The sequence below is a fragment of the Typha latifolia genome, chromosome 5 (genome assembly GCF_019914945.1).
Source record: "Typha latifolia isolate L0001 chromosome 5, TyphaL0001v2, whole genome shotgun sequence".
Classification (NCBI taxonomy): Eukaryota; Viridiplantae; Streptophyta; class Magnoliopsida; order Poales; family Typhaceae; genus Typha; species Typha latifolia.
Window position 1 is genome coordinate 6,436,944 of NC_133090.1, and position 27,409 is coordinate 6,464,352.

The window sequence follows — 27,409 nt, forward strand, 5'->3', positions numbered from 1 at the left end:
CAAGAAACATCAAGATAGTAACTTTAACATGATCAAAATTCAAAAATGCACATCAATCAAGATCAAAAGACTTAATTGAATAAAAAATAGGAAAATTGATGGATGATCATACCTTGCAAAAGTGAGGAAAAACTAAGAGATTCGGCCGAAAGACGCTAGATCCGGAGGAGAACAACCATCTAAAAGGGTTTGTAGTGAGAAATTTGATGAAAAAGACCAAGATCTTGAAGATTTGAGAGGGAGAAAATGAAGGGTTTCTAGGGTTTGGAAGATGGAAGATGAAAACTGAAAAAACCCTAGACACAAGTATGTATCTAAATACTAGGCAATGATATCACTCGTTCGATTAAGTACAAGTCCGTAGAAATATTAGGAACGAAAGCAGAGATGAACGCCAAGATTTTAACGTGAAAAAACCCAAACGGGAAAAAAAACCACGGATCCAAACTCGGATCAAAACCAATCACTAGAATAGTAGCAGTTACAAGACTGACTCACAAAACAACCCATCGATACAAATGACTTTGTTCTTCTCTGTCTTGCTCGCTAGAACCCATGATTCACTGCTTCTCATGATTGAAGTCCAACCTCAGTAACTCTCGAGATTGATCTTTCGTTTAGATAGCCCTTAAGACGAAAGATTAGGTTTTGTAGATGAGTGGAACCTTGATAGAGCCAAATCCGAGTCTTATCCGTACTCACGAAAGTCCAATTTTATAAAACTTCGTTGGTGCGTTCGAACGCGGCCCGAGTGCATTCGAACGCGGCCCGAGTGCGTCCGAACGGCATGACTTGAACTTCGGTGCGTTCGAACGGGCCCGAGTGCGTTCGAACGGGCCCGAGTGCGTTCGAATGGGCCCGAGTGCGTTCGAACGTGACAACTTGAATTCTTCAAGTTGCGTTCGAACGTGTTTGTGAACGCAGCTCTCGGTCTGTGTGAACACAGTACCCGTGTTCGAACGCGTTTGTGAACGTGCCTCTCTGTCTGTGTGAACGCAGTAACCGCGTTTGAACGCGTTTGTGAACGCGGCACTCTGTCTATGTGAACGCAGTGCCCGCGTTCGAACGCGTTTGTGAACGCAACTCTCTGTCTGTGTGAACGCAGATTCCGCTTTCGAACGCGTTTGTGAACGGGTGTGAACTCGACGGCTTTTCTCCAATAATCTTGCAATTCTTCAAACTAGAGATATTCTAGACTTGTGTAAAGCTCATATACATGAAAAAAATACACTTAGAATATTTTGTACACAAAATAAATAAAAACCTAACAATCTCCCCCTTTGGCAATTTGTGACAAAACACCTAGGTTACAAGATATTATAAAGACTTCAAATTGAGCAATCAACAAGATTAGAATATTTTGCATATCAATCCCTACAAATAAACATATATCAATCCAAGATCAAGTGAAAATAATTTGAAATGAATAAACAATCCAAACACAAGTTATCAATGAAGCATAAGTTCAAAAGTACTTAAACATACAAAGTTCACAATTTCTCCAAGCAAAGTTATAAACAAGATTAGAAAGACAAAAAGACTCTAATAAACTCCCCCTATTACCATGCTCCCCCTACACACCTAGACACCTAGACACTCTCCCCCTTTTTGCCACAAATGCCAAAGACTAGGAACTCGGAGGAAACTGACACTAAAGAATCGTCAACACAGAGTCAGGGACAGTCCCCTGATGAGCTTGCTTTGCTCGTAAATTATTCATAGCCGAATGGAGATCCTGCACTTGAGTACTAAGCTAATCAAAACGGTCAGAGTACTGTGGTAACTCCCCCTCAGAGTGAGATGTGTCACCGTCAGAGCTTTCATCAGAACTGTCGAGGTGCGATGAGCGACCAGCGGCGGAAGAGGACGGCTTGAGAGGAGACAACTGGTCGTGAGCTTGACTCTGCTTAAGTGTAATCCGATCCCCACTCTGAGTAAGGGAAGGTTCCGAAACATCCACACGCACCCCACTCTGAGTGCACAAATTTGTAATAAAGATGCCAAATGGTAACCCCTCACGAGGTGCTTCTTTCTTGGCAACTGTGAGAATCGAGTCATAGATCACCGCAGCCAAATCAATAGAAACTCCAGTTAACATTGCATGAAGAAGGAATGCACGATCTAGACTAATACTGGAATGTCGAGTCTTGGGGGTGACGTTGTACAGACAAAATAGGTGAAGCATGCGAGCCACTGGTGTCAGCTTCGCATGCGGCATCATGTTTCCCTTCCAACGTTCCCCTTTGATCAGTACAGTGCCAGCATATTCATCGACATCAAGAAGTGGAGCAGACGTGGGGTACTGGAACTCACCATCAGGAAGATGAAGTTTAGCGCGAATAACATCTGAGTCCAAGTATACAGACACCTCATGAACAGTAGAACGAATACAGCGTTCTAAAACAGTGGCATTACAAAAAAAATTCCCAAACAACTTCCACATAAGCAATCCTGCTCATCCGACACACCGATAACCATCCTTGCTCAGTAAATATATGTTCTATCCCCAAAGAAGAAAAATTGGAAATGACCACGGGTCGTTCACAGATAACAGGACGGGTCCCAAAATTATGTTTGTACCGCACGGCAGCCGTTGAAGTAGAAAACTTTGGAGCCGAAGTAGGTGACGATGGCGGCCTATGTTTCTTGGAAACTGCAACTTTTCTAGGCATTCTTGAGAAAGAAATAAGATGCAAGATTCAATACATGCCCAAAGCAAACAAAAAGATAGCAAGAAATAAAAAAAATCCAAGAAACCATGAAGGCCTTAAATGAAATCCATCATCCACTTGAAAATGCTAAGATCTCACGTTCAATCACACAAGAAACATCAAGATAGTAACATTAACGTGATCAAAACTCGAAAGCGCACGAAATCAATCAAGATCAAGAGACTTAATTGAATAAAAAATAGGAAAATTGATGGATGATCATACCTCGCAAAAGTGAATAAAAGCTAAGAAATTCGGCCGAAAGATGCTAGATCTGGAGGAGAACGACTCTTTAAAAGGTGAGCATAGATAATCTTTTTGGAGATGCACCTCTAAAAATTCAAAATAGATTCAAGACATAGAATATGACAATCGAATGAAATAAGTCATACACAGATCAATCAAATCATCAAAAGCATATTATAATCAATTCTAATGCATCACTCAAAATTAAATTAATCTTGATTGATCATAACAATATACATATGCAAGGTGAGCATAGATAACATGAAACATTTTTCTTAAATAAACTTTCCTATTTAAACAATGATACAACACAGTAGTCAAACCGACTTAGTATTTAAATTTGTACTTTTTGACTTATTCTCCATAACCGAACAGGAATTTTTTCTATATTATTTTTTTTATATATAAACCATATAGGTGCAATGATGGCTTTCACACATGAGTAGGTAGCCCTTTTTTTGTAGTACATATCAAACAATGTGCAAGAAGATATTCACAAACATCAAAAAAAATTTATTTAATTTGCAAGCAATGTACTAAGTCAAAGTGGACTCTAAACAAAATGGCTTTCACACAAACTCATTGTAGCCCTTTTCATTGATCTTTTATGAACACATTTGTGATGACTAAGCATGAGGTCAAACTATGCAAATCAACGTTAATAGTGAGCTATTTTAAAAAAAAAATTCATGATGTCATGCTCACTCAAGAATATACACATGTTATGAGTGCATTAAATTTAGTTTAATTGACATAGAAGTCGAGAGAGTGAACAAATCAGAAATGATATAATATACTGCAAGATGACAGAATTTACTATCATAACTCATAATCAAGAGAAAAATTATATTTATATGTCAAGAGTATATTATTGAATCTAGGAGTGCATCACATTTTTTTTATATGACAAAAACTCTAGACAAATCTGAAACTAAAACCAAAAAAAATTTCAGAGTAAAGAAAACCTAAAAAGAAATGAAAAGAAGTAATAAAAATGAAACATGCAAACCAAAACACGCAAACCAAAACAAAAAGAAAATCAATCCAAAGCACAAATTCCTAAAGAAGTACGAAGATACACAATTTTTTCTAAATCCAAAGATTTTGTAAATAGATCACCCAACTGTTTCTCCGTCTCAACATGTTCTAGTGCTATTATTTTGTCTTCAACTAACTCGCGTATAAAATGATGTCGGATATCAATATGTTTTGTACGAGAGTGTTGAACAGGATTTTTTGATATATTAATAGCACTCATGTTGTCACAATAAAGCATCATAGTATCTTGTTCAATGCCTGAGGTACTTTTTCAATCATCACATGAACCTGCCCAATCAGAATCCGTGTATCCAGATATGATAGCTCCCGAGTCATACGTAAACCAAATACCTAAGTCAACTGTGCCACCGACATATTTTATAATATGTTTCATAGCAAACAAATGTGTCTCCTTAGATTCAGACTGAAACCTAGCACACACACCGACACTAAATGCAATGTCAGGTCTACTACTAGTTAAGTACAAAAGACTACTAATCATGCTCATGTTGTCACAATATGTTTTGTACGCGAGTGTTGAACAACATTTTTTGATATATTAATAGCACTCATGTTGTCACAATAAAGCAACATAGTATCTTGTTCAATGCCGTGATCTTTGACCATCTGCTTCATCCATAGTAACTGAGAACAACAACTTCCCGCTGCAATGTACTCATCCTCTGTAGTAGATAAAGATATCGAGTTTTGCTTCTTACTGTGCCAAGCAACCAGATTGTTTCCAATATAAAAACATCCACTTGAGGTACATTTTCTATCATCACATGAACCTGCCCAATTAGAATCCGTGTATCCAGATATGATAGCTCCCGAATCATAAGTAAACTAGATACCTATGTCAACTGTGCCACCGACATATTTTATGATATGTTTCACAACAAACAAATGTGTCTCCTTAGGTTCAAACTGAAACCTAGCACATACACCGACACTAAATGCAATGTCTGGTCTACTAGTAGTTAAGTATAAAAGACTACCAATCATGCTCCTATACAGTGTCTGATCAACACTTTTTCCTAAAATATTCTTACCTAGTTTGGTAGTTGTACTCATAGGAGTTCTGGCTTGTTTTGCATTTTCTTAACCGAATTTAGTCACAAGATCCTTAGCATACTTGGTTTGAGCGATAAATATCACTCTTTCCAACTAAGTAATTTGAAGTCCCATAAAGTACTTCAACTAACCCATCAGGCTCATCTCAAAATGACTATGCATGAGATCTGCAAACTCCTTAGCTAAAGATTGACTCATTGCCCCGAAGATAATGTCATCCACATATATTTGTGCCACAACTAAACTCTTGTTCAACCGTCTAATAAACAATGTCTTGTCCACTCCCCCTCGAGTGAACCCCACATCCACTAAAAAGGTGGTCAACTTCTCATACCAAGCTCTTCGAGCTTGTTTTAGCCCATAGAGAGCCTTTTTCAACTTAAACACATGAGAAGGAAATTTTTGAACTTCGAACCCTTTCGGTTGTTCCACATAAACATCTTCACTCAAAGTACCATTCAAGAAAGCACTTTTAACATCCATTTAGAACAATTTAAATTTTAAATGATAAGCAATAGCAAGCAGTAACCGAATAGACTCTAATCTAGCAACAGGAGCAAATGTCTCATCAAAATCTATACCCTCAACCTGAGTATATCCCTGTGCTACTAGTCTAGCTTTATTTCAAACTATATTGCCATGTTCATCACTTTTATTCTTGTAAATCTATTTTGTTCCAATGACGTTCACATTCTTAGGTCTAGGAACTAAATATCAAACATTATTCCTAGAAAATTGCTCTAATTCCTCATGCATAGCATTAACCCAAGAATCGTCTAACAATGCTTCCTTCACATTTTTAGGTTCAAAAGAAGTTGTATAACAATTAAATGATACCTCACTTTGGATTTGTCGTCTTGTCTTAATTGGTTCATTCACGTCTCCGATCACTTGTGACAGTGGATGATTTGATTTCACTCTACCAGATGATTTCGGTACATTGCAGTCATCTTTGTTCATTTCAACTTTGTCCTCATCTTGATTCTCAATTTCCAGATCAAGCTCCTTTCCTATTTCTTTGTCATATGTATCTTTCCAGATTTCATATGCAGTCATTTTTGTACCTGATCTTAGATAAACACGATTTATCACATGTACGACTGTATTGACTGCCTCTGCCCAAAACCTTTGAGTAACATTTTTAGCATGAAGCATAAAACTAGCAATTTCCTGTACAACTCAATTCTGTCTTTCCACAATCCCATTTTGTTGTGGAGTTATAGGAGTTGAAAATTCATGTTGAATACCAAAATAATCGCAAAATATGGAAAAATTTTCATTTTCTAATTCTCTTCTATAATCAGAACGAATCCTAACTAGGGTAGTAGATTTTTCATTCTACAATTTTAAGCATAGTGATTTAAAAACTTCAAAGGTTTCAGACTTCTCACGTAGAAAGGCAACGTAGGTATATCTGGAGTAATTATCGACCATTAAAAATATATAGCATTTACCTCCAAGACTTTCCATTTTTGTTGGACCCATCAAGTCCATGTGAACTAATTGTAGCACACGGTCAGTGGTAGCTGCATTTACCTTCTTGTGTGAGATCCGAATTTATTTTCCAATTTGACACGAACCGCACATTCTTTTTGACATTTCTTTCATCTTTGGTATTCCTCTTACCACTTCTTGTTTGGACAGAGTAAATAATTCATTTTGATTCACATGTCCAAGATGTTGATGCCAAAGATGTGCAATGTCGAAAGAGGCACTGTTACATTTCAGTTTATATGACATTCCAACAACATAGCAATTATCAGATGTTCTAGATCCATAATATATAACATTACCATCATGATCTAGAATAGTACAATCATTTTTGGAGAATTTTACCTCATAATCTTCATCACAAAATTGATTGATGCTGAGAAGATTTGCTTTTAAGCCCTTAACATAAAGAACATTTTTAAGAATAGGAACCCGTGGAGAACTTACCTTTCCTTTACCTATTACCTTGGATGTATTACCATCTCCGAAAGTCATAACTCCCCCTTCATGTTTTTCGAGATTAGAAAATAAGGACTTATCACCCGACATATGTCTTGAACAGCCACTGTCTAAATACCACAAATTAGAATTTAAAGATTTTAAGGCTGTATGCACAACATAGCATTTCAAATGACTTTTCTTGACCCATATGGCCTCTAGTTCAATTTCATCAGCCTTCATTTTATTTTTTGCATTGTCAAGTTGTTCAGAAAGGTCTTTGACACGTTCAAATTCCAATTTGTACTTTTCCTCAAATTGAATTCTTTATGGTTTGATTACCTTGAGTCGTTGATGTAGTCTAAGAGTGTTTTTCTTGAGTTCAAACGACTCTAAGTACATGTCATTATATGCCTTTTAAATTTCAGATTCATCTTCCTCAGCTGGTAGCATATCCTGATCATCTGTACTATCAGTATCAACAACATAATCAATATTAAGTAGAGAAGAGGCAAAAGCAACAAAGTTTTCTTCGTCTTTTCCAGAATCATCATCAGATTCATCTGAGTCATCCCAAGTAACTTTCATAGCTTTACCCTTCTTCTTAAGGCGATTAGGGCATTCTTGTACTATGTGTCCAAAACCAGAACATTCAAAACATCGAACTTTATTTTCAGAATTCTTATTTTTCTGTTTGACACTGTTGTTGCTCACACCTGTATTCGAACTCACAGTATTCTTCTTTTTCACAAATGCTTTGCTTTTCTCAAGTTTTTCAGCATTCAACTTGTTTGGCTTCCAAAAGAATTTATTGAACTTTTTGACGAACATGGCCAACATCTCAACATTTAAATCACCTTCATCATCAGACTCCTCTATACTTTGTTCAATTGTGGATAGGGCAATCCCTTTGGACTTCCTCGGTTTTGAAAGGCTGGACTCAAATGTTTGTAGATTTCCTACCAATTGTTCAACTTTCATAGAATCGATGCCCTTATTTTCCTCAATAGCTGTAACTTTCGTCTGAAAACCTCTCGGAAGAGACCTAAGGATCTTACGGACAATTCTATTTTCAAGAATTCTCTCCTAGGTTGAAAATGGAGTTGACTATATCACTCAGCTTTGCATAAAACTCATCAAATGTCTCATTCTCCTCCATACGTAGAGTTTCAAAACTAGTAGTCAACCTCTGAAGTTTAGAAAGTTTTACAGCCATAGTTCCTTCGTGAGTAGTTTCTAAAATCGTCCAAGCTTCTTTTGCTATCTCACAAGTAGAGATTCTTATAAATTCTTCCGAGGAAACACAACTAAAAATTGCATTTATTGCCTTGCTATTCCATCCAACTTTTTCATAATCTGACCTATCCCATGACTCTATCGATTTTTCAGCAAGTTTATCATCCATCATGTACATTAGTGGACTCCAACCGTTCACAACGGCAAACCATACTCGTTCATCTATAGACATCAAGTAAGCTCTCATCCTAGCTTTCCAATATCCATAATTTGATCCATCTTGGATAGGAGGTCTAATAGATGATGGTCCATCTCTATAAAAATCCATGCCTATCTGATCTCTCTCAAAGGGTGAGAGAACCTGCTCTGATACCAATTGAAAAATCCCTAGACACAAGTATGTATCTAAATACTAGGCAATGATATCACTGGTTCGCTTAAGTAAAAGTCCGTAGAAATATTAAGAACGAAAGCAGAGATGAACGCCAAGATTTTAACATGGATAAACCCAAACGGGAAAAAACTACGGATCCAAACTCAGATCAAAATTAATTACTAGAATAATAGCAGTTATAAGACTGACTCACAAAACAATCCGTCGATCCAAACGACTTTGTTCCTCAGTAGCCTTCGAGATTGATCTTTCGTCTAGATAGCCCTTAAGACGAAAGATTAAGTTTTGTAGATGAGTAAAACCTTGTTAGTTGAAGAACCTCAGTAGCCTCAAGAGGTCTCTTTCAATAATGCTTCTTCAACCTCCTTACAGATAGGGCATCACAATCCTTATATATGATCTCCAAGATAGAGCCAAATCCAAGTCTTATCCGAATTCACGAGAATCCAATATTTTCAAACTTCGTTGGTGCGTTAGAACGCGGCCTAGGTGCGTTCGAACGGCATGACTTGATCTCAGGTGTGTTCGAACGGGCCCAAGTGCGTTCGAACATGACAACTTGAATTCTTTAGGTTGCGTTCGAACACATTTGTGAATGCAGCTCTCGGTCTGTGTGAACGCAGTACCCGCGTTTGAACGCGTTTGTGAACGCAGTTCTCGGTCTATGTGAATGCAAGTACCTGCATTCAAAACGCGTTTGTGAATGCAGCTCTTGGTCTGTGTGAACGCAAGTACCCGCATTCGAACGCGTTTGTGAACGCAGCTCTCCGTCTGTGTGAAGACAAGTACCCACGTTCGAACGCGTTTGTGAATGGGCGTTCGAACGCGTTTGTGAACGCGGTGTGAATTCAACAGCTTTTCTCCAATAATCTTGTAATTCTTCAAACTAGAGATATTCTAGACTTGTATAAACCTCATATACATGTAAAAATATACTTAGAATATTTTGTACACAATTGCCAACTATTAAAAACCTAATAATATGAAACCCTAATTCTAGAGGATTCTCGTTGATCGCGTTTGAATGCGCCCAATCGCGTTCGAATGCACTCAAAAAGCCCCTTCTTTGGATTTGCGAATGCGACACAAGCATTCACAAGTCATTCGAATGCGGGCGTTCACAAACGCGTTCACAAGGCGATCACAAATGCGGGCGTTCACAAGCGTTCACAAATGCTGGCGTTCACAAGCGTTCACAAGGGTTCACAAGCGTTCACAAGGTGTTCACAAGGGTTCGTAGGGTTTGAACACGACTCCACCTGCGTTCAAACGCGACCTACAGAAATTTTATTTTAATGAAAATAAACACCTAATGCAATAAGAAAAAATCCTAACTAAGTGTATCACGTTTGCAAGCGGGCGTTCGAACGAGGTCGAGCGCGTTCGAACACACAAATTGTGTTCTCTGTTGATGTGAACACCTGTAGGCGTTTGCAAGGGTGTTCGAACACACCCACTCCTGCGTTCGAATGCAACATACATAATTTTTATTTTTTTCTGAATTAAATAATTAGCACAATAAGAAAAGACCTGGTGATCTGCAATCCGCTCTCTTAGCAATGAAACATGAAAGCCCAAGTATATTCTCGACCCCTTAGGAAGCTCCAAGCGATATGCAAATGGACCGATATGCTCTAACACCCGAAACGGACCAAAGTAGTGATGTGCTAACTTCTGGTTTCGTATCAGACGTAGGGTCACCTGTCAGTACAGTTGCACCCTCATGAACACCCAACTAATGATGTCGAACTCCTGCTCTCGGTGGCTGCGATCATAAACTTACTTCATGCGGTTTTGAGCAAGTTTAAGATGGGCACGCAACCTCCTCAATGTGGCATCTCTATCCATCAACGCCAAGTCCACCTCCGTTCGATCCGCAAATGCCACAGAGTCATAAGCGCGTAATGTCGGAGCCGTGCGCCCACACACCACCTTGAACGAAGTCATGCCAATACTACTGTGGTGGGCGGTGTTATAAGATCACTCTGCCCATAGTAAGAGCTCCAACCAGCGTCTCGACATCTCTCTCACAAAGCATCGCAAATACTACTTGATGCTTTGATTGACCACCTCGGTTTGGCCATCCGTCTGTGGATGGTAGGCCGAACTGAGGTTCAATCGAGTCCCTTGTAATCTGAAAAACTCCATCCAAAAGTTGCTAACAAATACATGATCACGATCAGAGACAATTGTGCGTGGCATGCCATGCAACCAAGCAACATCTCTTACAAAAATTTCAGCCACCGACTTGGCTGAAAATGAATGCAACAATGAGGAAAAATGCGCATAGTTGCTTAATCTGTCAACCAGTACAAAAATAAGTAACCCTGTACCAGCAGAAGACCTTCTATGAAATCCATAGAAATGTCTTCCCAAACACAGTCTGGTATCGGTAAAGGTTGAAGTAATCCAACCGGTTTCAATGTGGTTGCCTTCGCCCTCTGACAGACTTCGCAAGCATGGACAAAAGTACTCACATCTCGCCTTAGTCCTAGCCACGTGCATCTCTTTGATAGCCTCTTATAAGTCCTCAAAACACCCTCTTGATCGGCCTCCGTAGTTTGGTGGAAGTGCTCCAATAATTTCTGCCGCAACTCGTAGTCCGCGGGCACCCGGATGCACCCGCGGTCCAGCAGCAATCTGCCTCGGTTCTCCAGCTTCGGATGGCGCTTTGGATCATTCAACACCTCCTGTAACAACCTTTTAACATCTAGGTCAGATGTACATGCATACCTCAGCACGTCAAGAAAAGGAAAAGTGGGAGAAGAGAAGATTGCGAGCTCAGTAGTATCGGGTTAGCGCGATAGTGCATCCGCCACTCTATTTTCTGTCCCCTTATTGTACTGAATTTCATAATCATACCCCAGCAACCTTGTGACCCACCTCTGCTGTGCCAAAGTGTGGATACGTTATCCCATAAAGTATAGAAGATTCCTTTAATCAGTTCGAATAATAAATCACCTACCGATCAAGGCCTCCACTTCGTCACCGCGTGGAGGATTGCCAACATCTCTCTCTCATAAGTCGACAATTGCTGGAATTTTTGTGATAAAGCCTTTCTTAGAAAGGCTATGGGATGTCCTTCTTGAATTACTATAGTTACTATGCCAACCCTAACACATCACATTCTACAATGAACTCTTTGGTGAAGTCCAGTAGAGCTAGAACAGCCATTGTCATTGCTCAGTAATGAAGTGAGAGGGGCAGCAATCTTGCCATACCTAGTGATGAAGCTGTAATAATACCCGGTCAGCCCCAAGAAGCCACACAATCCTGTGGTGGAAGTAGGGATTGGCCAAGCTATCATACACGCCACCTTTAGAGGATCCACCGTCACTCCTTCTGCTGTTATGATGTGGCCTAAATATTCCACTTGTGGTACTCCCCATAGGCACTTAGACTTCTTAACTTTCAGCTAGTTTTGCTTCAACAAATTCAGCTCATCCTCTAAATGTCGCAGATGCTCCATTTCGATTCTGCTATACACCTAAATGTCATCAAAATATACCAAGACATACCATCGGAATAGAGGCCAGAAAATATCATTCATGAGGCCTTGAAAAGTTGTTGGAGCATTGGTGAGGCCGAATGGCATCATGGGGAACTCTTAGTGCCCGTCCCATCTGGAGTCCGGAATGCGGTTTTGTACACATCCGCCAAGTGAACTCTAATTTGATGATACCCAGCCCTCAAATCAAGCTTGCTGAATATGGTCGCCCCTACAAGCTCGTCCAATGGCTCTTCTATGACCGGAATGGGATATCAGTCCTTGACGGTGATAGCGTTTAGTGCCCGGTAGTCGACACAAAAATGTCACGAGTCGTCCTTCTTTCGCACCAATAACATGGGCGATGAGTAAGAACTATGACTTAGTTGTATGAGGCTTTGCTCCAACATCTTAGCCACCATTTTGGAGATAACTTCTTTTTGCACATGTGGATACCGATACAATCTCATGTTCGTCGGTGTAGCCCTAGGCACAATCTCTATGCGATGGCCAGTGTAGCAAATTTATCCAATAAATTAGACAAATTAAATGTAGTACCTGGACTCATTTGAGGCTCATCTTCTACTGGTCCTAACTGAAGAAGATAGGCGCAATCACTCACACAAGGCAAACCCACTATCGGCTGCATCGCAGGACTTGGTAGAGATCAAGCGCCATCAAGCCACAGCTCTTTGTTTCCTTACTAAAATTTTATCTACATACATCGGAAATCAAATGTAACGGGTCTCAAGCTTTGCAACTACTGAGTGCCAAGGACAATGTCCACTCCTTGCAGTGCCAATAGATACAAGTCCACAATGATGTCGTGTCCTTGCACCCGTATACCTACCCGGCGGCACAAGCTCTCCGCTTTAAGTTTCGTACCGTCTCCAATAGCAATCTCAAACCCCACAGTCGGTTCAGCATCCAAGCCCATCTTCCTCACCAACAACCTCATCGTCCTCCTCGCTACTAAAGCGGAACAAAAAGAAACCCTCAAATTTATCATCAATAAAGACATGCCCTACAAGAAACTTACCAAAAAGGGCATTCTTCCATTCGGCATGACTTTCCTCTAAAGAGTCGCCTCCCAAATCCCTAGGAGAAATTAGCTGTTCTAAATTTTATATTCATTTTACCCATATATTTTTTAAAAATGCAAAAGTTGCTATTGCGCCAATTTTAAGAATATCACCTTACATAAAATGCAAATAATTTTCCTAATTCTTTGTTCAATTTCAATTAAAATTATTAAACTTTAAATCATATTGTTTTATATATTATAATTTTTTAATGTCTAAAATGTACAAGTGAGAAAGATTAAGATGAAATAAGCACAACACAAAATAAAAAATATTACAAAAAATATTAATTTTCTATTTTTTGAATTAAATATTACTTTTCCAAATAGTTGGTCTAAAATTAGAAAGACATTTTGACTATTTTACTTAATAATTAAGTTAAGCAATTACATATAGATTAGAGTAATGAGTGTATTAAGTAATACAAATAAAAATTCACAGAGGCACTCTGAATTTTAAACTACCAAAGAGATGTAGATTGTTATTTTTTTCATTAAACATCTGCCTAGTCAAAATTGACTAGGCCGATATTAAGCTATATATTAAATTGGAAAAGTACATTCAAAAGAATACTCCATTAGAATCAAAGAGTATAATATAAGAAAAGTAGGCCTAAAGTCTTTTCTTTGGGTGTATAAAAATAGTACACCCCTCGACAACATTCCGAGGATTATAGAAGGTTATATATCCTCCTTCCTAACACAACTCTGTTGCGCACTCCCATGCACATTGCCCATCCTCTCATCTCTCTCCCTGTGCGCTCTATTTCTCCTCTCAATCCGCTAAGCCTGTTTCCTTATTCTCGCTGCGTTGCGACCACAAGCACCACTGATGCAAACCGCACCCACCTTTCCAACCTTGAACGTCTCTTCCAGAAGCGCGCCGAATCCCCGCCGGCCCAAACCTTGGACCGCGGCAAAGCGGATCCAGGCCATCCTCTCTTCTCACCCCTCAATCTCCCCTTCCTCTTACTCTCCTCTCGTAACCAAGCGATGGAGGAGATGTCACCGCGAAGCATCACCCGTCTCCAACGCCTTCTCTCCGACTCCAACCGCCCCTCGCCCCGCGCCGCAATCGCTAACCGTTGGCGCCTGTACCATGGCTCTGCCGACTGGGCGGGCCTCCTCGATCCCCTCGACCACCACCTTCGCCGCGAACTCATCCGCTACGGCGAGCTCGTCCAGGCTGCCTACGTCGCGTTCAATTCTCACCCTTCCCCTCCACGTGATGGATCCCACCACATCGCTCTTCCGGACCAAACCTACCGGGTGGTGCGCAGCCTTTTCGCCACATCCTCCCTCAAACCTCCCCACTGGGCAGGCAAAGCCGCTCCATGGATGACCCAGCGGTCAAGCTGGATTGGCTATATCGCCGTCTGCGAGAGCGAGGGAGAGATCAAGCGGATGGGGCGCCGCGACATCGTGATCGTCCTCCGCGGGACAGCCACCTGCCTCGAGTGGGTCGAGAACTTCCGAACAGGGCTTACGCCGATGGCGGACGGAAAGAAAGAAGAAGAAGCGGCGAAGGTGGAGCACGGTTTCTGGAGCCTCTTCAAGACAGCGGGGGATCACGTGCCGAGCCTGTCGTCAGCCGTAGCGGAGGAGGTGGAGAGACTACTCAAGAAGTACGAGGGAGAGGAGCTGAGCATCACGGTGACCGGCCACAGCCTTGGCGCGGCGCTCGCCTTGCTTGTCGCGGATGAGGTCAGTAGTTGCTCCCCGCAGATGCCGCCGATCGCAGTGTTCTCGTTCGGCGGTCCGCGTGTCGGGAACAGGGGATTGGCAGAAAGGGTCGAAGGACGACGGGTGAAGGTGCTGCGAGTGGTCAACGCGCACGACGTGGTGACACGTGTGCCGGGAGTACTTCCGAGGAAGGACGGGTACACGCACGTGGGAATGGAGCTGCGATTGGATAGCCGTGTGTCTCCCTACCTCCGGCCGGATGCGGACCCCGCCTGTTGCCACGATTTGGAGGCGTACCTGCACCTGGTGGATGGGTTCTTGGGGAGCAACTGCCCCTTCCGATCCAACGCCAAACGGAGCCTCGTCCGCTTGCTAAGCCAGCAGGGAAGCAACGTCAAGAAACTGTACACGAGCAAAGCCCGTAAACTCCAGGTGGGGGCCACGCTGTCCACCGACCACGGCTGCATACCCAGATGACGGCCACAAACCGCGTTGCGGCTTCGCTGTTAATTAAACAGTATTGCAATTTTTTTTAACATTCTCTTGTATGTATATATGTCAAATGTCAGCAGAAAACCTCCACAACGACTTCACCTAAATTGGTAATCAAATTCTCATTCGATATATAAAAAAGCTTGAATTGAAATTGTCCTAACAAGGTGCTCGTTCTTGGTAAACGAATGGAATGGAAATATATAACGGTTATCATGATTCATAAGTTAACCAGTGAAAAGTAGTCAAGCTTATGACATACCTAATGATCTCAGCTTCTCCGACAGGTTTCTTAATTCTTGAAAGTAATTGGTTAATTCCAAGCCAATTAACTTGTAGTTTATTATTGGGTTATTAATGTCTACACTCCCAAAACTATACCCAATTTTTATAGAAACCCCCTAAATTTTTTTTCGTTACAATGTTTTTCTTAAATTATGGAAAAATTTCAATCCTTCTTGTTAATGTACTATTAGAAAATTTTGGCGCTACAGCTTACATGGCAGTCATCCAAAATGTAATTAATCTTGAGATAACCTAAATACCGTCGTTGTAGGGAAGAAAATTTCATTTCATTTTGGTCCAACAATAATGAATGATTATGCCCTTCCAATAGTAATGGACAATGAACAAGATGGAACCCAACCACGATATGCCACTAGTAATGACCTAACTCACCGATGGCTTCTTTGTCAACTATAATGGCTTCTTCTCTTCCCTCTCCAACTCCTCCTCTCACCCTTCCTCAGAGCTGTAGCTGACACCATTGGAGTGAAAGCATGGAAACTAGGAGGTATATTTCAATCAAGGGGACCAGGGAGACATCAATTGATACACTTTGTTAAAGTCTTTTTTTATTGCATTAGTTGTTTATTTTTATTAAAATAAAATTCTTGTAGGTCACTTCGAACATGAAAGGGGTCGCGTTTGAACGTTCTTGCGAATGCCTGCATCAGGTTCGTAAAAACAGAGAATGTGAAATGCGCACTCGAACGTGATTGGGCACGTTCGAATGCCTACATCACGTTTGCATCGACAAAGAACGTTTTTTGTGCATTTGAACACGATCGGATGCATTCAAACGTGATTGGTAGGAGTCCACTAGAATTATGGTTAATTATTGTTATTAGGACTTATTAGCTAACCTCTATAAATGTGTGGATGGCAACCAAAATCATTATGCTATTGGAATATTGGTTTCTTGCCTCTCTATCTTCTCTAACCTAATCTCCCCCCTCCCTCTTCACCAACCTACCACGTCGATCGTTGGCAATGTCTCTCCTAACTTCTAATCTCCCTCGTCTGTCGAGTCCTCTCTCTTCTTTGAGATCTCGACCACTTTTTGTCCTTTATCTTTATCTCTTAAACAACATTACCCATCCACCCTCATCTTCATTATCATCTATAATCCTAACTTCCACTCCACCTGTTACCACAACCATCATCCTCAATATAACATATTCTCTTCTCAATTGTAGTTTGAATTTGTGAAGGGCATAAATACGAAAAACGTAGATCAGAGAGTTATGGATCAATTCCACTTTGTGTTGTAATTTTATGACTACAGGAGAATATTTGGTGAATATTTTTCTTCAATTGCGCAAACTGCTTTCTACAATAAATCTAGATTTTGAAGGAATCATTTCGTGACCTATCATCAATCCCGATATTAAGCTTAGCTCAGTAGATGCTCCACCACCCATCCGAGCTTTGGCGATGGAAATAGGGAGTAGACTCATCGATCTAACAAGGCTAACCACCGTGGTCGACCACCAAAGTCCTCTCTGAGCCATCTATAGTTTGGAACACAAAGATCCCAACTTTTAGCTCCTCCACCTCTTGTAACCACATGATAGATCTAGATAACGTCAGGCCATCCAATTCCCATAAGGAGATACTGCTAGGCTAAAACTAGTGACGCCATAGGGGGTCAATCACTGAGTTTGGCTAGTAGTAAGATGAGTGGATTATACGTCAACCTAGCTCTGTCTTGGAGACATAAACGAGTTAATCCTTGGCCAGGGCAAGCTTATCCTTCAATGAAACGCGAGAAAGGTGGGAGCTTTCTTAGACAAAAGGAAATTGGAGATGGGTGAGGAGTATAAAAGAGCCTTCTTTGGCAGGGATGAAGAGGTTGAGGTAGCTGTTGGAGGAGTCACTGCGCATACTAACATAGAGGAGGGCGAGGGAGGAGGAGAGGTGATCAAATTATGCTTCTCATCTTTGTTGTAGCTTTAAGGCTTGTCGTGGTAGCAATGAGGAGGTCAAGATCACAATTTCGGCATATCAAGCTAATTGAGGTTGGCTACCACCGATGCAAAGGAAGAAGCAATGGTGGGAGCCCTCTATTGTTGCTAGAGAGCATAAAAAGCCTGATACAAGAGGTCTTCTTGTTGGATGCGCATCCTAATGTGATCCCCATGGATGTCTCGTTCGCTAGTTGCATTGGCAACCTCTTTAGCCGATCTCAAGGGGTAGCACTGGCAAATCCGTCCATCGGCCTTGAGGAGGAGATGAGTGGTTTGGTGAAGGATTTCTAAATGGGTTTGGTAGATAAGGAATGGCAGTGGGTCCTAATATTGCGGCTATTTTGATAATTTACTACTTTTATTTTGTTTTGCTGACTAAATTAATAAGCTCATTTATTTATTAGGGATATAATTAGTATTATGCGTTTTCTGTCACTGTTAGCCGTTTCACTTTATTCCAAAATTAAATGTGGATATTGTAACAAGAAAAAAGATTAAGGTGAGTCTTCATGAAAGTTGAATATGTTCAGGAAGTGTAGATGTATAAGCCTTTATTATTTTATAATAAAAATGTTAATGTTGTAGGCTTTGCCCCGTCTTTCTCTTGTAAATTTTTTTTGAAAGAGTTATTTATATATTTTATAAAAGTCGGTAGTCAATCTTCGGTCAAAGACTTGAGTTCGAGGTCTTATTAATATTTCCAGGTACTAGTCCTTAATTTTGTCATACAGTGATCTTTTCAACAATCCAGTCGGCTATTCTCTTTGTCGTTGTCAAGACTTAGGTGGACGAAAGAAATTCTGTAGTTCTGTGTATAAAAGTAAACATTAATTTTGAAAAACAGTTCTGCCCGCTCCAAAATTTCTCAACCATTACCCATTACTTTGGAGAGACGATTACTAACTACACCGGTCGAATATTGACAAAGTAAACAGAAGTGCCTGCCCATAGAGGCGAAAAGAAAATGATGGTAAACAAAGTGCCTGCTTCATAGTTTAGTTTCATCAGCTGATTAACAATCTAAAGTTAAAGTTGAAGGTGCACAGAAATAATTTTTCATATATATATATATATATATATATATATATATATACATTACAACATTTCTTATAATGTGGCAAATTAACACGCTTTTTAAGATAGTTCCTTGGCCCCTACGTGTATAGATTCAGGGATATACCGTCTTTGCGACATTATAAGTCAAATCCCAAGCTTGCACAAATTGAGATTCACTTTGAGATTCACATAAGAGCATAGCATATATGGCAGTTTAACATTTGAAATTTGTATAGGTTTGAGATTTGCTAGATGCATAATTGGTTTGCTTACCATAAAAGTAGCATCTCACATTTAGAAAGATCTTAGATTTGAATATGTGAAAATTTGAAATTTATAAATTTCTTACACAAACTTTTATATATCTCACATTTAGAGATTCCCACAGAAAGTGATGTAAGAGTAATTATTTTTCCATGATATCAGAATTTTTGCTAAGCTTGCTAGAATAATTATGGATTCATATATTAATAGTTGTTTATAATTAAGCTACCTAATTATAAATTCGATTAAGTGATTTGATGAATTAGTCATTAATTAATTATATCTATTGGGTCATATGTGTCTTACATGATGGGTCTAAGACACATGTGACCCAATAAGCCAATGGATATGGTTCTCACTGTATAGAGGAAGTTAATAAAAGAGAAAAAATGATTTTAGTGACAGTTTTCTTCTTTAGGTTGTACGAAACATTCTCACTAGCTTCCCATCAAGAGAGAGAAAATAGAAATGTGGTTTCCTCCTCTATTACCTTAGAAGAATCATATTTCTTCAAGATTAACAATGGGTTCAGGTTTCTTTTTGTTGCAATCACCCACGAGGAAGTAGATTTCAATTCACATCACAATATTTGATAGAATTTAATACGAAACTTTTGAAAGCAATAGAGATCGATCTAACTATTGAAAAGATCTGAGATTTGAATATATATTATTCTTTCGAAAGTTAAAAATCCAATGCAACCAGAATCTCATCAATCTGTAGGTAGATCAAAAGGTATGGGAAAAATAATGACCAAAGGTCAAGAGATGGTGAGATGGACGTGGATGATGGAAGTTAATGATGCAGTTAGGGTTAGGATATCTTGGGACAAAACTAATTAAAAGTCAAGATGAGCAAGTGTCTTTGGAGAGAGCCACAAGTGGAGTACTTGGGACATATAATCTCAGCGAGAGGAGTGGAAGTCGATCCAAGCAAGATCAAGAATATGGTGGACTGGCCGATTCTCACTAATCAGCGAGAATTGAGAGGATTCCTTAGGTTGACTGGGTACTACCAGCGATTCATTGCCAATTATGGCAAGATTGCTACCCCGCTGACCTCCTTACTCAGAAAAGGAGGGTTTCAATGGACAGGCAAAGCGATAGAGGCCTTCGAAGCATTGAAGACAGCCATGTCTACCACACCGGTTCTAGCACTACCGAATTTTAGCAAGCCCTTTGTGGTGCAATGCGACGCTTCAGGTGAAGGCATTGGAGCAGTATTGATGCAAGAGGGCAGACCCATGGCATATACGAGCAAGGCATTGTCAAACCGGTTGCGACAGCTATCCACCTACGAGCACGAAATGCTAGTAATTCTACATGCTATCACCAAATGGCGACCCTACTTGATTGGCCAACGGTTTATTATCCGCACGGACCAACGTAGCTTACCCTACTTCATGGAGCAACGTGTGCATACCCCATCATAGCAACGGTGGGTCATGAAACTCCTTGGGTATGACTATGAACTAGTCTACAAAAAGGGGATCGAGAACCGAGCGGCCGATGCCCTTTTGCGCCAACCGGACACAAGTGAGCTCGCCTCTTTTTCAGCACCAACCTTTCTCTATTTTTAGATATGTGGGAAACCAATGTTGAGGATCAAATCATGAAGGAGCTTGAGTCAGAGTTCAAAGATCGCTTCCCTAATTTCAAACCTTGAGGGCAAGGTTGCGGAAGCGTGGTGGATTGATATAATTCGGACGTCTCAGATGTTGTCTCGAGCATGGATACACTTTAGGGATGTCTTTGTCTTTTGTTTTAGTGTTTAGTTCTAAAAGAATAAGTTTTTTGTATGTCGCGTTTGAATGCGGGTGGAGTGCGTTCGAATGCGGTTGTGAACGCCTTCATTAGGTTCGCATATCTAGAGAGTACGAATTGTGCATTCGAACGACGCATTCAAACGCGCCTGCGTTGCGCTCGCAAATCCAGAGAAATGCAAAAAAATGTTTGTTCGAACGTGATCGGGCGCGTTCGAACGCGGTCGACGAGAATACACTATTTAGGGTTATTTTTGAATTGTTTGGTTAGCCTCTAAAGGCGTGGATGGCAACCATGGAGTCATTATTGATGAATTGAGTTTTTGCCTTATCTCCTTCGTCTTTTTCGCTCCCGTTCTCTCAATCCCCGGCGACGCCGCTTCTAGCCTCCCTCGATCGGCAAATCACCCTAGTCCCTTAGGGGCGGCCCACTCCTCCCCTTTTTTCCAATCTATCTATCACCTTGCCTAAACCCCTACCATCACCCATAATTCTTCCACCTCCACGTATTCACCGGTGCCAACCCATTATCGCCGGTCCACCACCCTCCACCATCACCATGGATCTCGTGCCTCTATCCACAGATCCAAAGACAGACTCGTTGATGTTTGTTTACTAATTGGATGATATCTCGATATCCCGCCGTCCGATTCGCTTGAAACTTGATTTGTTAAAGTCTGGGGCTACAACATATCAAAATTTTATGTCGATCCTGAAAAAACCCTAGACACAAGTATGTATCTAAATACTAGGCAATGATATCACTCGTTCGCTTAAGTAAAAGTCCGTAGAAATATTAAGAATGAAAGCAGAGATGAACGCCAAGATTTTAACGTGGAAAAAAAACCACGGATCCAAACTCGGATCAAAACCAATCACTAGAATAGTAGCAGTTACAAGACTGACTCACAAAACAACCCGTCGATCCAAACGACTTTGTTCTTCTCAGTCTTGCTCGCTAGAACCCACGATTTACTACTTCTCGTGATTGAAGTCCAACCTCAGTAACTCTCGAGATTGACCTTTCGTCTAGATAGCCCTTAAGACGAAAGATTAAGTTTTATAGATGAGTGGAACCTTGATAATTGAAGAACCGATGTAGCCTCAAGAAGTCTCCTTCGATAATGCTTCTTCAACCACCTTCAAGATAGGGCATCACAATCTTTATATATGATCTCCAAGATAGAGCCAAATCCAAGTCTTATACGTACTCATGAAAGTCCAATTTTATCAAACTTCGTTGGTGCGTTTGAATGCGGCCCGGGTGCGTTCGAACGGCATGACTTGAACACAAGTGCGTTTGAACGGGTCCGAGTGCGTTCGAACGCGACAACTTGAATTTTTCAAGTTGCGTTCGAACGCGTTTATGAACGCAGCTCTCGGTCTGTGTGAATGCAGTACCTGCATTCGAACGCGTTTGTGAACGCGGCTCTCTGTCTATGTGAACGCAGTAACCGCGTTCGAACGCGTTTGTGAACGCGGCTCTCTGTCTGTGTGAGCGCAGTACCCACGTTCGAACGCGTTTGTGAACGCGGCTCTCTGTCTGTGTGAACGCAGATTCCGCGTTCGAACGCGTTTGTGAACGCGGTGTGAACTCAACGGCTTTTCTCCAATAATCTTGCAATTCTTCAAACCAGAGATATTCTAGACTTGTGTAAAACTCATATACATGAAAAAATACACTTAGAATATTTTGTACACAATTGCCAACAAATAAAAACCTAACAATCTCACCCTTTGGCAATTTGTGACAAAACACCTAGGTTATAAGATATTACAAAGACTTCAAATTGAGCAATCAACAAGACTAGAATATTTTGCACATCAATCCCTACAAATAACCATATACCAATCCAAGATCAAGTGAAAATAACTTGAAATGAATAAACAATCCAATTCAAACACAAGTTATCAATGGAGCATAAGTTCAAAAGTACTTAAACAGACGAAGATTACAATTTCTCCAAGCAAAGTTATAAGCAAGATTAGAAAGATAGAAAGACTGTAATAAACTCCCCCTATTACTATGCTCCCTCTACACACTTAGACACCTAGACACTCTACCCCTTTTTGCCACAAATGTCAAAGACTAAGAACTCGGAGGAAACTGACGCTGAAGAATCGTCAACACAGAGTCAAAGACAGTCCCCCTGACGAGCTTGTTCAGCTCGTAAATCATTCACGGCCGAATGGAGATCCTGCACTTGAGTACTAAGCTGATCAAAACGGTCAGAGTACTGTGGTAACTCCCCCTCAGAGTGCGATGTGTAACCGTCCGAGCTTTCATCAAAACTATGGAGGTGCGATGAGCGACCAGCGACGGAAGAGGACAGCTTGAGAGGAGACAACTGGTCGTGAGCTTGACTCCGCTTAAGTGTAATCCGATCCAACGGTTTGTTCAAAGTAAGGGAAGGTTCCGAAACATCCACACGCACCCCACTCTGAGTGCACAAATTTGTAATAAAGATGCCAAATGGTAACCCCTCACGAGGTGCTTCTTTCTGGGCAACTCTGAGAATCGAGTCATAGATCACCGCAGCCAAATCAATAGAAACTCCAGTTAACATTGCATGAAGAAGGAATGCACGATCCAGACTATTACTGGAATGTCGAGTCTTGGGGGTGACGTTGTACAGACAAAATATGTGAAGCATGCGAGCCATTGGTGTCAGCTTCACATGCGGCATCATGTTTCCCTTCCAACGTTCCCCTTTGATCAGTACAGTGCCAGCATATTCATCGACATCAGGAAGTGGAGCAGACGTGGGGTACTAGAACTCACCATCACCATCAGGAAGACGAAGTTTAGCGCGAATAACATCTGCGTCCAAGTATACAGACACCCCATGAACAGTAGAACGAATACAACGTTCTAAAATAGTGGCATTATAAAAAAAATTCCCGAACAACTTCCACATAAGCAGTCCCGCTCATCCGACACACCGATAACCATCCTCGCTCAGTAAATATTTGTTCTATCCCCAAAGAAGAAAAATCGGAAATGACCACGAACGGGTCCCAAAATTATATTTGTACCGCCCGACAGCCGTTGAAGTAGAAAACTTTGGAGCCGAAGTAGGTGACGATGGCTATTGTCTTGTTTTCAACTAACTCGCATATAAAATGATGTCGGATATCAATGTGCTTTGTACGCGAGTGTTGAACAGGATTTTTCGAAATATTAATAACACCCATGTTGTCACAATAAAGCACCATAGTATCTTGTTCAATGCCGTAATCTTTGACCATCTGTTTCATCCATAGTAACTGAGAACAACAACTTCCCGCTGCAATGTACTCGGCCTCCGCAGTAGATAAAGATATCAAGTTTTGTTTCTTACTATGCCAAGCAACCAGATTGTTTCCAATATAAAAACATCCATCTAAGATACTTTTTCTATCATCACATGAACCTGCCCAATCAGAATCTATGTATCCAGATATGATAAACTCCCGAGTCATACGTAAACTAGATACCTAAGTCAATTGTGCCACCGACATATTTTATGATACGTTTCACAGCAAACAAATTTGTCTCCTTAGGTTCAAACTGAAACCTAGCACACACACCGATACTAAATGCAATGTCAGGTCTACTACTAGTTAAGTACAAAAGACTACCAATCATGCTCCTATACAGTGTCTGATCAACACTTTTTTCTGAAATATCCTTACCTAGTTTGGTAGTTGTACTCATAGGAGTTCTAGCATGTTTTGCATTTTCTAAACCGAATTTAGTCACAAGATCCTTAACATACTTGGTTTGAGCGATAAATATCCCTCTTTCCAACTAAGTAATTTGAAGTCCCAAAAAGAACTTCAACTCACCCATCATGCTCATCTCAAAATGACTATACATAAGATTTGCAAACTCCTTAGCTAATGATCGACTAGCCCCGAAAACAATGTCATCCACATAAATTTGTGCCACAACTAAACTCTTGTTTGACCGTCTAATAAACAATGTCTTGTCCACTCCCCCTCGAGTGAACTCTGCATCCACTGAAAAAGTTGTCAACTTCTCATACCAAGCTTTGGAGCTTGTTTTAGCCCGTAGAGGGCCTTTTTCAGTTTAAACACATGAGAAGGAAATTTTTGATCTTCGAACCATTTCGGTTGTTCTACATAAACATCTTCATTCAGAGTACCATTCAAGAAAGCACTTTTCACATCCATTTAAAACAATTTAAATTTTAAGTGACAAGCAATAGCAAGCAGTATACGAATAGATTCTAATCTAGCAATAGGAGCAAATGTCTTATCAAAATCTATACCCTCAACCTGAGTATATCCCTGTGCTACTAGTCTAGCTTTATTTCAAACTATATTGCCATGTTCATCACTTTTATTCTTGTAAATCCATTTTGTTCTAATAACGTTCACATTCTTAGGTCTAGGAACTAAATACCAAACATCATTCCTAGAAAATTGTTCTAATTCCTCATGCATAGCATTAACCCAAGAATCGTCTAACAATGCTTCTTTCGCATTTTTAGGTTCGAAAGAAGATATATAACAAGTAAATGATACCTCACTTTGGATTTGTCGTCTTGTTTTAATTGGTTCATTTACGTCTCCGATCACTTGTGACAATGGATGATCTAGCTGATGGTTCCGGTACGTTGCAGTCATCTTTGTTCATTTCAACTTTGTCCTCGTCTTGATTCTCAATTTCCAGATCAAGCTCCTTTCTTATTTCTTCGTCATATGTATCTGCAGAAACAGAAATAGGAGTAGCTTTAGTTAAATCAATAGTGGATTTATCTATCATAACATTAGCAGATTCCATAACCGTAGAAGTGTCAAGATTAAATATTTTGTAGGCTCTGCTATTATTCGAATACCCTAAGAAGATGCCTTCATTACTTCTAGTGTCAAATTTAGTCAAATATTCTCAATCACGCAAGATATAGCATTTACTACCAAAAACTCGAAAATATTTAACACTAGGTTTCTTACCTTTCCAGATTTCATATGCAGTCACTTTTGTACCTGGTCTTAGATAAACACGATTTATCACATGTACCGCTGTATTGACCGTCTCTACCCAAAACCTTTGAGGAACATTTTTAGCGTGAAGCATAACCCCAGTCCATTTCGCACAACTCGGTTCTTTCTTTCCACAATCTCGTTCTGTTGTGGAGTTATAGGAGCTGAAAATTTATGTTACATACCAAGAGAATCGCAAAATATGGAAAAAAAATTATTTTCAATTTATTTTTCATTTTGCAATTTTAAGCATAGTGATTTAAAAACTTCAAAGGTTTCAGACTTCTCACGTAGAAAGGCAACCCAGATATAGCTGGAGTAATCATCGACCATTAAGAATATATAGCGGTTACCTCCAAGACTTTTCGTTTTTGTTGGACCCATCAAGTCCATGTGAGAACTAATTGGAGCACACGGTCGGTGGTAGCTGCATTTAACTTCTTGTGTGAAATCATAGTTTGTTTTCCAATTTGACACGAACCGCACACTCTTTTTGACATTTCTTTCATATTAGATATTCCTCTTACCACTTCTTGTTTGGACAGAGTAAATAATTCCTTGTGATTCACATGTCTAAGACGTTGATGCCAAAGATCTGCAATGTCAAAAGAGGCACTGTTACATTTCAGTTTATGTGATGTTCCAACAACATAGCAATTATCAGATGTTCTAGATCCATAACATATAACATTACCACCATGATCTAGAATAGTACAATTATTTTTGGAGAATTTTACCTCATAATCTTCATCACAAAATTAAGTGATACTCAGAAGATTTGCTTTCAAGCCCTTAACACAAAGAACATTTTCAAGAATAGGAACCCCCGGAGAACTTACCTTTCATTTACCTATTATCTTGGATGAATTACCATATCTAAATGTCACAACTCCCCATTCTTGTTTTTCAACATTAGAAAATAACGACTTGTCACCCGACATATGTCTTGAACAGTCACTGTCTAAATACCACAAATCAGAATTTAAAGCTTTCAAAACTATATGCACAACATAACATTTCAAATCACTTTTCTTGACCCATATGACCTTTATTTTTATCCCATAAATAAAAGCAGTGCTAGGTTTTTGCAAAAATTTGCAATGAGGTCGAATATGCCCTAGAATGCCGCAATGATAGCATGTCGGAACAAACCATTTTCTACTCACCTTTTGTCGAGGAGTGTAACTAAAGTTTACCTTTGGTGCCGTTGACGATTCACCAGTTTGTAGATTCACCTTTAGTTTAGAAGTATTCATCCAGGATTGCTTTGTAAATGCGGTTGATGACTTCAGATATTCTTCCTTTTGTATACTTGCATAAACGAAGATAGTTTTATTATTATTTGAATTACTAGTGTATCCAACACCATACCTGTCTTTTCTAGAGATCTGAGCCTTTAGGATCTCGTCAAGTTTGTTCTTTCCTTTTAGAAATGTTACTTCCTTATTTAGTCGCTCTAGTTCAATTTCATCAGCCTTCATTTTATTTTTTGCATTGTCAAGTTGTTTAGAAAGGTCTTTGACACATTCAAGTTCCAATTTGTACTTCTCCTCAAATTGAATTTTTTCAAGTTCGATTACCTTGAGTCGTTGATGTAGTCTAAGATTGCTTTTCTTAAGTTTAAACGACTCTAGGTACAGGTCATTATATGCATTTTGTATTTCAGATTCATCTTCTTCAGCTGGTAACATATCCTGATCATCTGTACTATCAGTATC

General features: G+C 40.1%; 2 protein-coding genes across 8 annotated transcripts in view; one reads left to right on the forward strand and one right to left on the reverse strand.

Annotated features, from left to right (window-relative positions):
• Positions 1-2,632: 2,632 nt before the first annotated feature.
• The window catches only part of LOC140788029 (acid phosphatase 1-like), a 40,578-nt gene continuing 15,801 nt past the window's right edge, over positions 2,633-27,409 (reverse strand). The window contains exons 3-5 of one of the 7 annotated variants that reach the window (XR_012108947.1): positions 25,662-26,286; positions 25,233-25,415; positions 2,633-2,673 (exon numbers count right to left, since the gene is read on the reverse strand). Coding sequence is in view for 3 of the 7 variants with exons in the window: in XM_073137119.1 (XP_072993220.1) it covers positions 26,265-26,286 (22 nt within the window). In the remaining 4 variants the exon portion in view is untranslated. Of the gene's footprint in view, positions 2,674-13,795; positions 15,383-23,239; positions 23,524-25,130; positions 25,416-25,453; positions 26,287-27,409 lie in introns of those variants that run through there. The other 6 variants (XR_012108948.1, XR_012108946.1, XR_012108945.1 and 3 more) reach the window with 6 other exon arrangements.
• On the forward strand, positions 13,920-15,437 carry LOC140788492 (phospholipase A1-Ibeta2, chloroplastic). Its single transcript, XM_073137753.1, has one exon. The coding sequence runs from the start codon at positions 13,920-13,922 to the stop codon at positions 15,354-15,356; it is 1,437 nt and encodes a 478-aa protein (XP_072993854.1). The 3' UTR covers positions 15,357-15,437.

What these genes read in the sequence shown, in the direction of transcription:
- LOC140788492 (XM_073137753.1), top strand. Translation starts at nt 13,920, where the DNA reads ATGCACATTGCCCATCCTCTCATCTCTCTCCCTGTGCGCTCTATTTCT.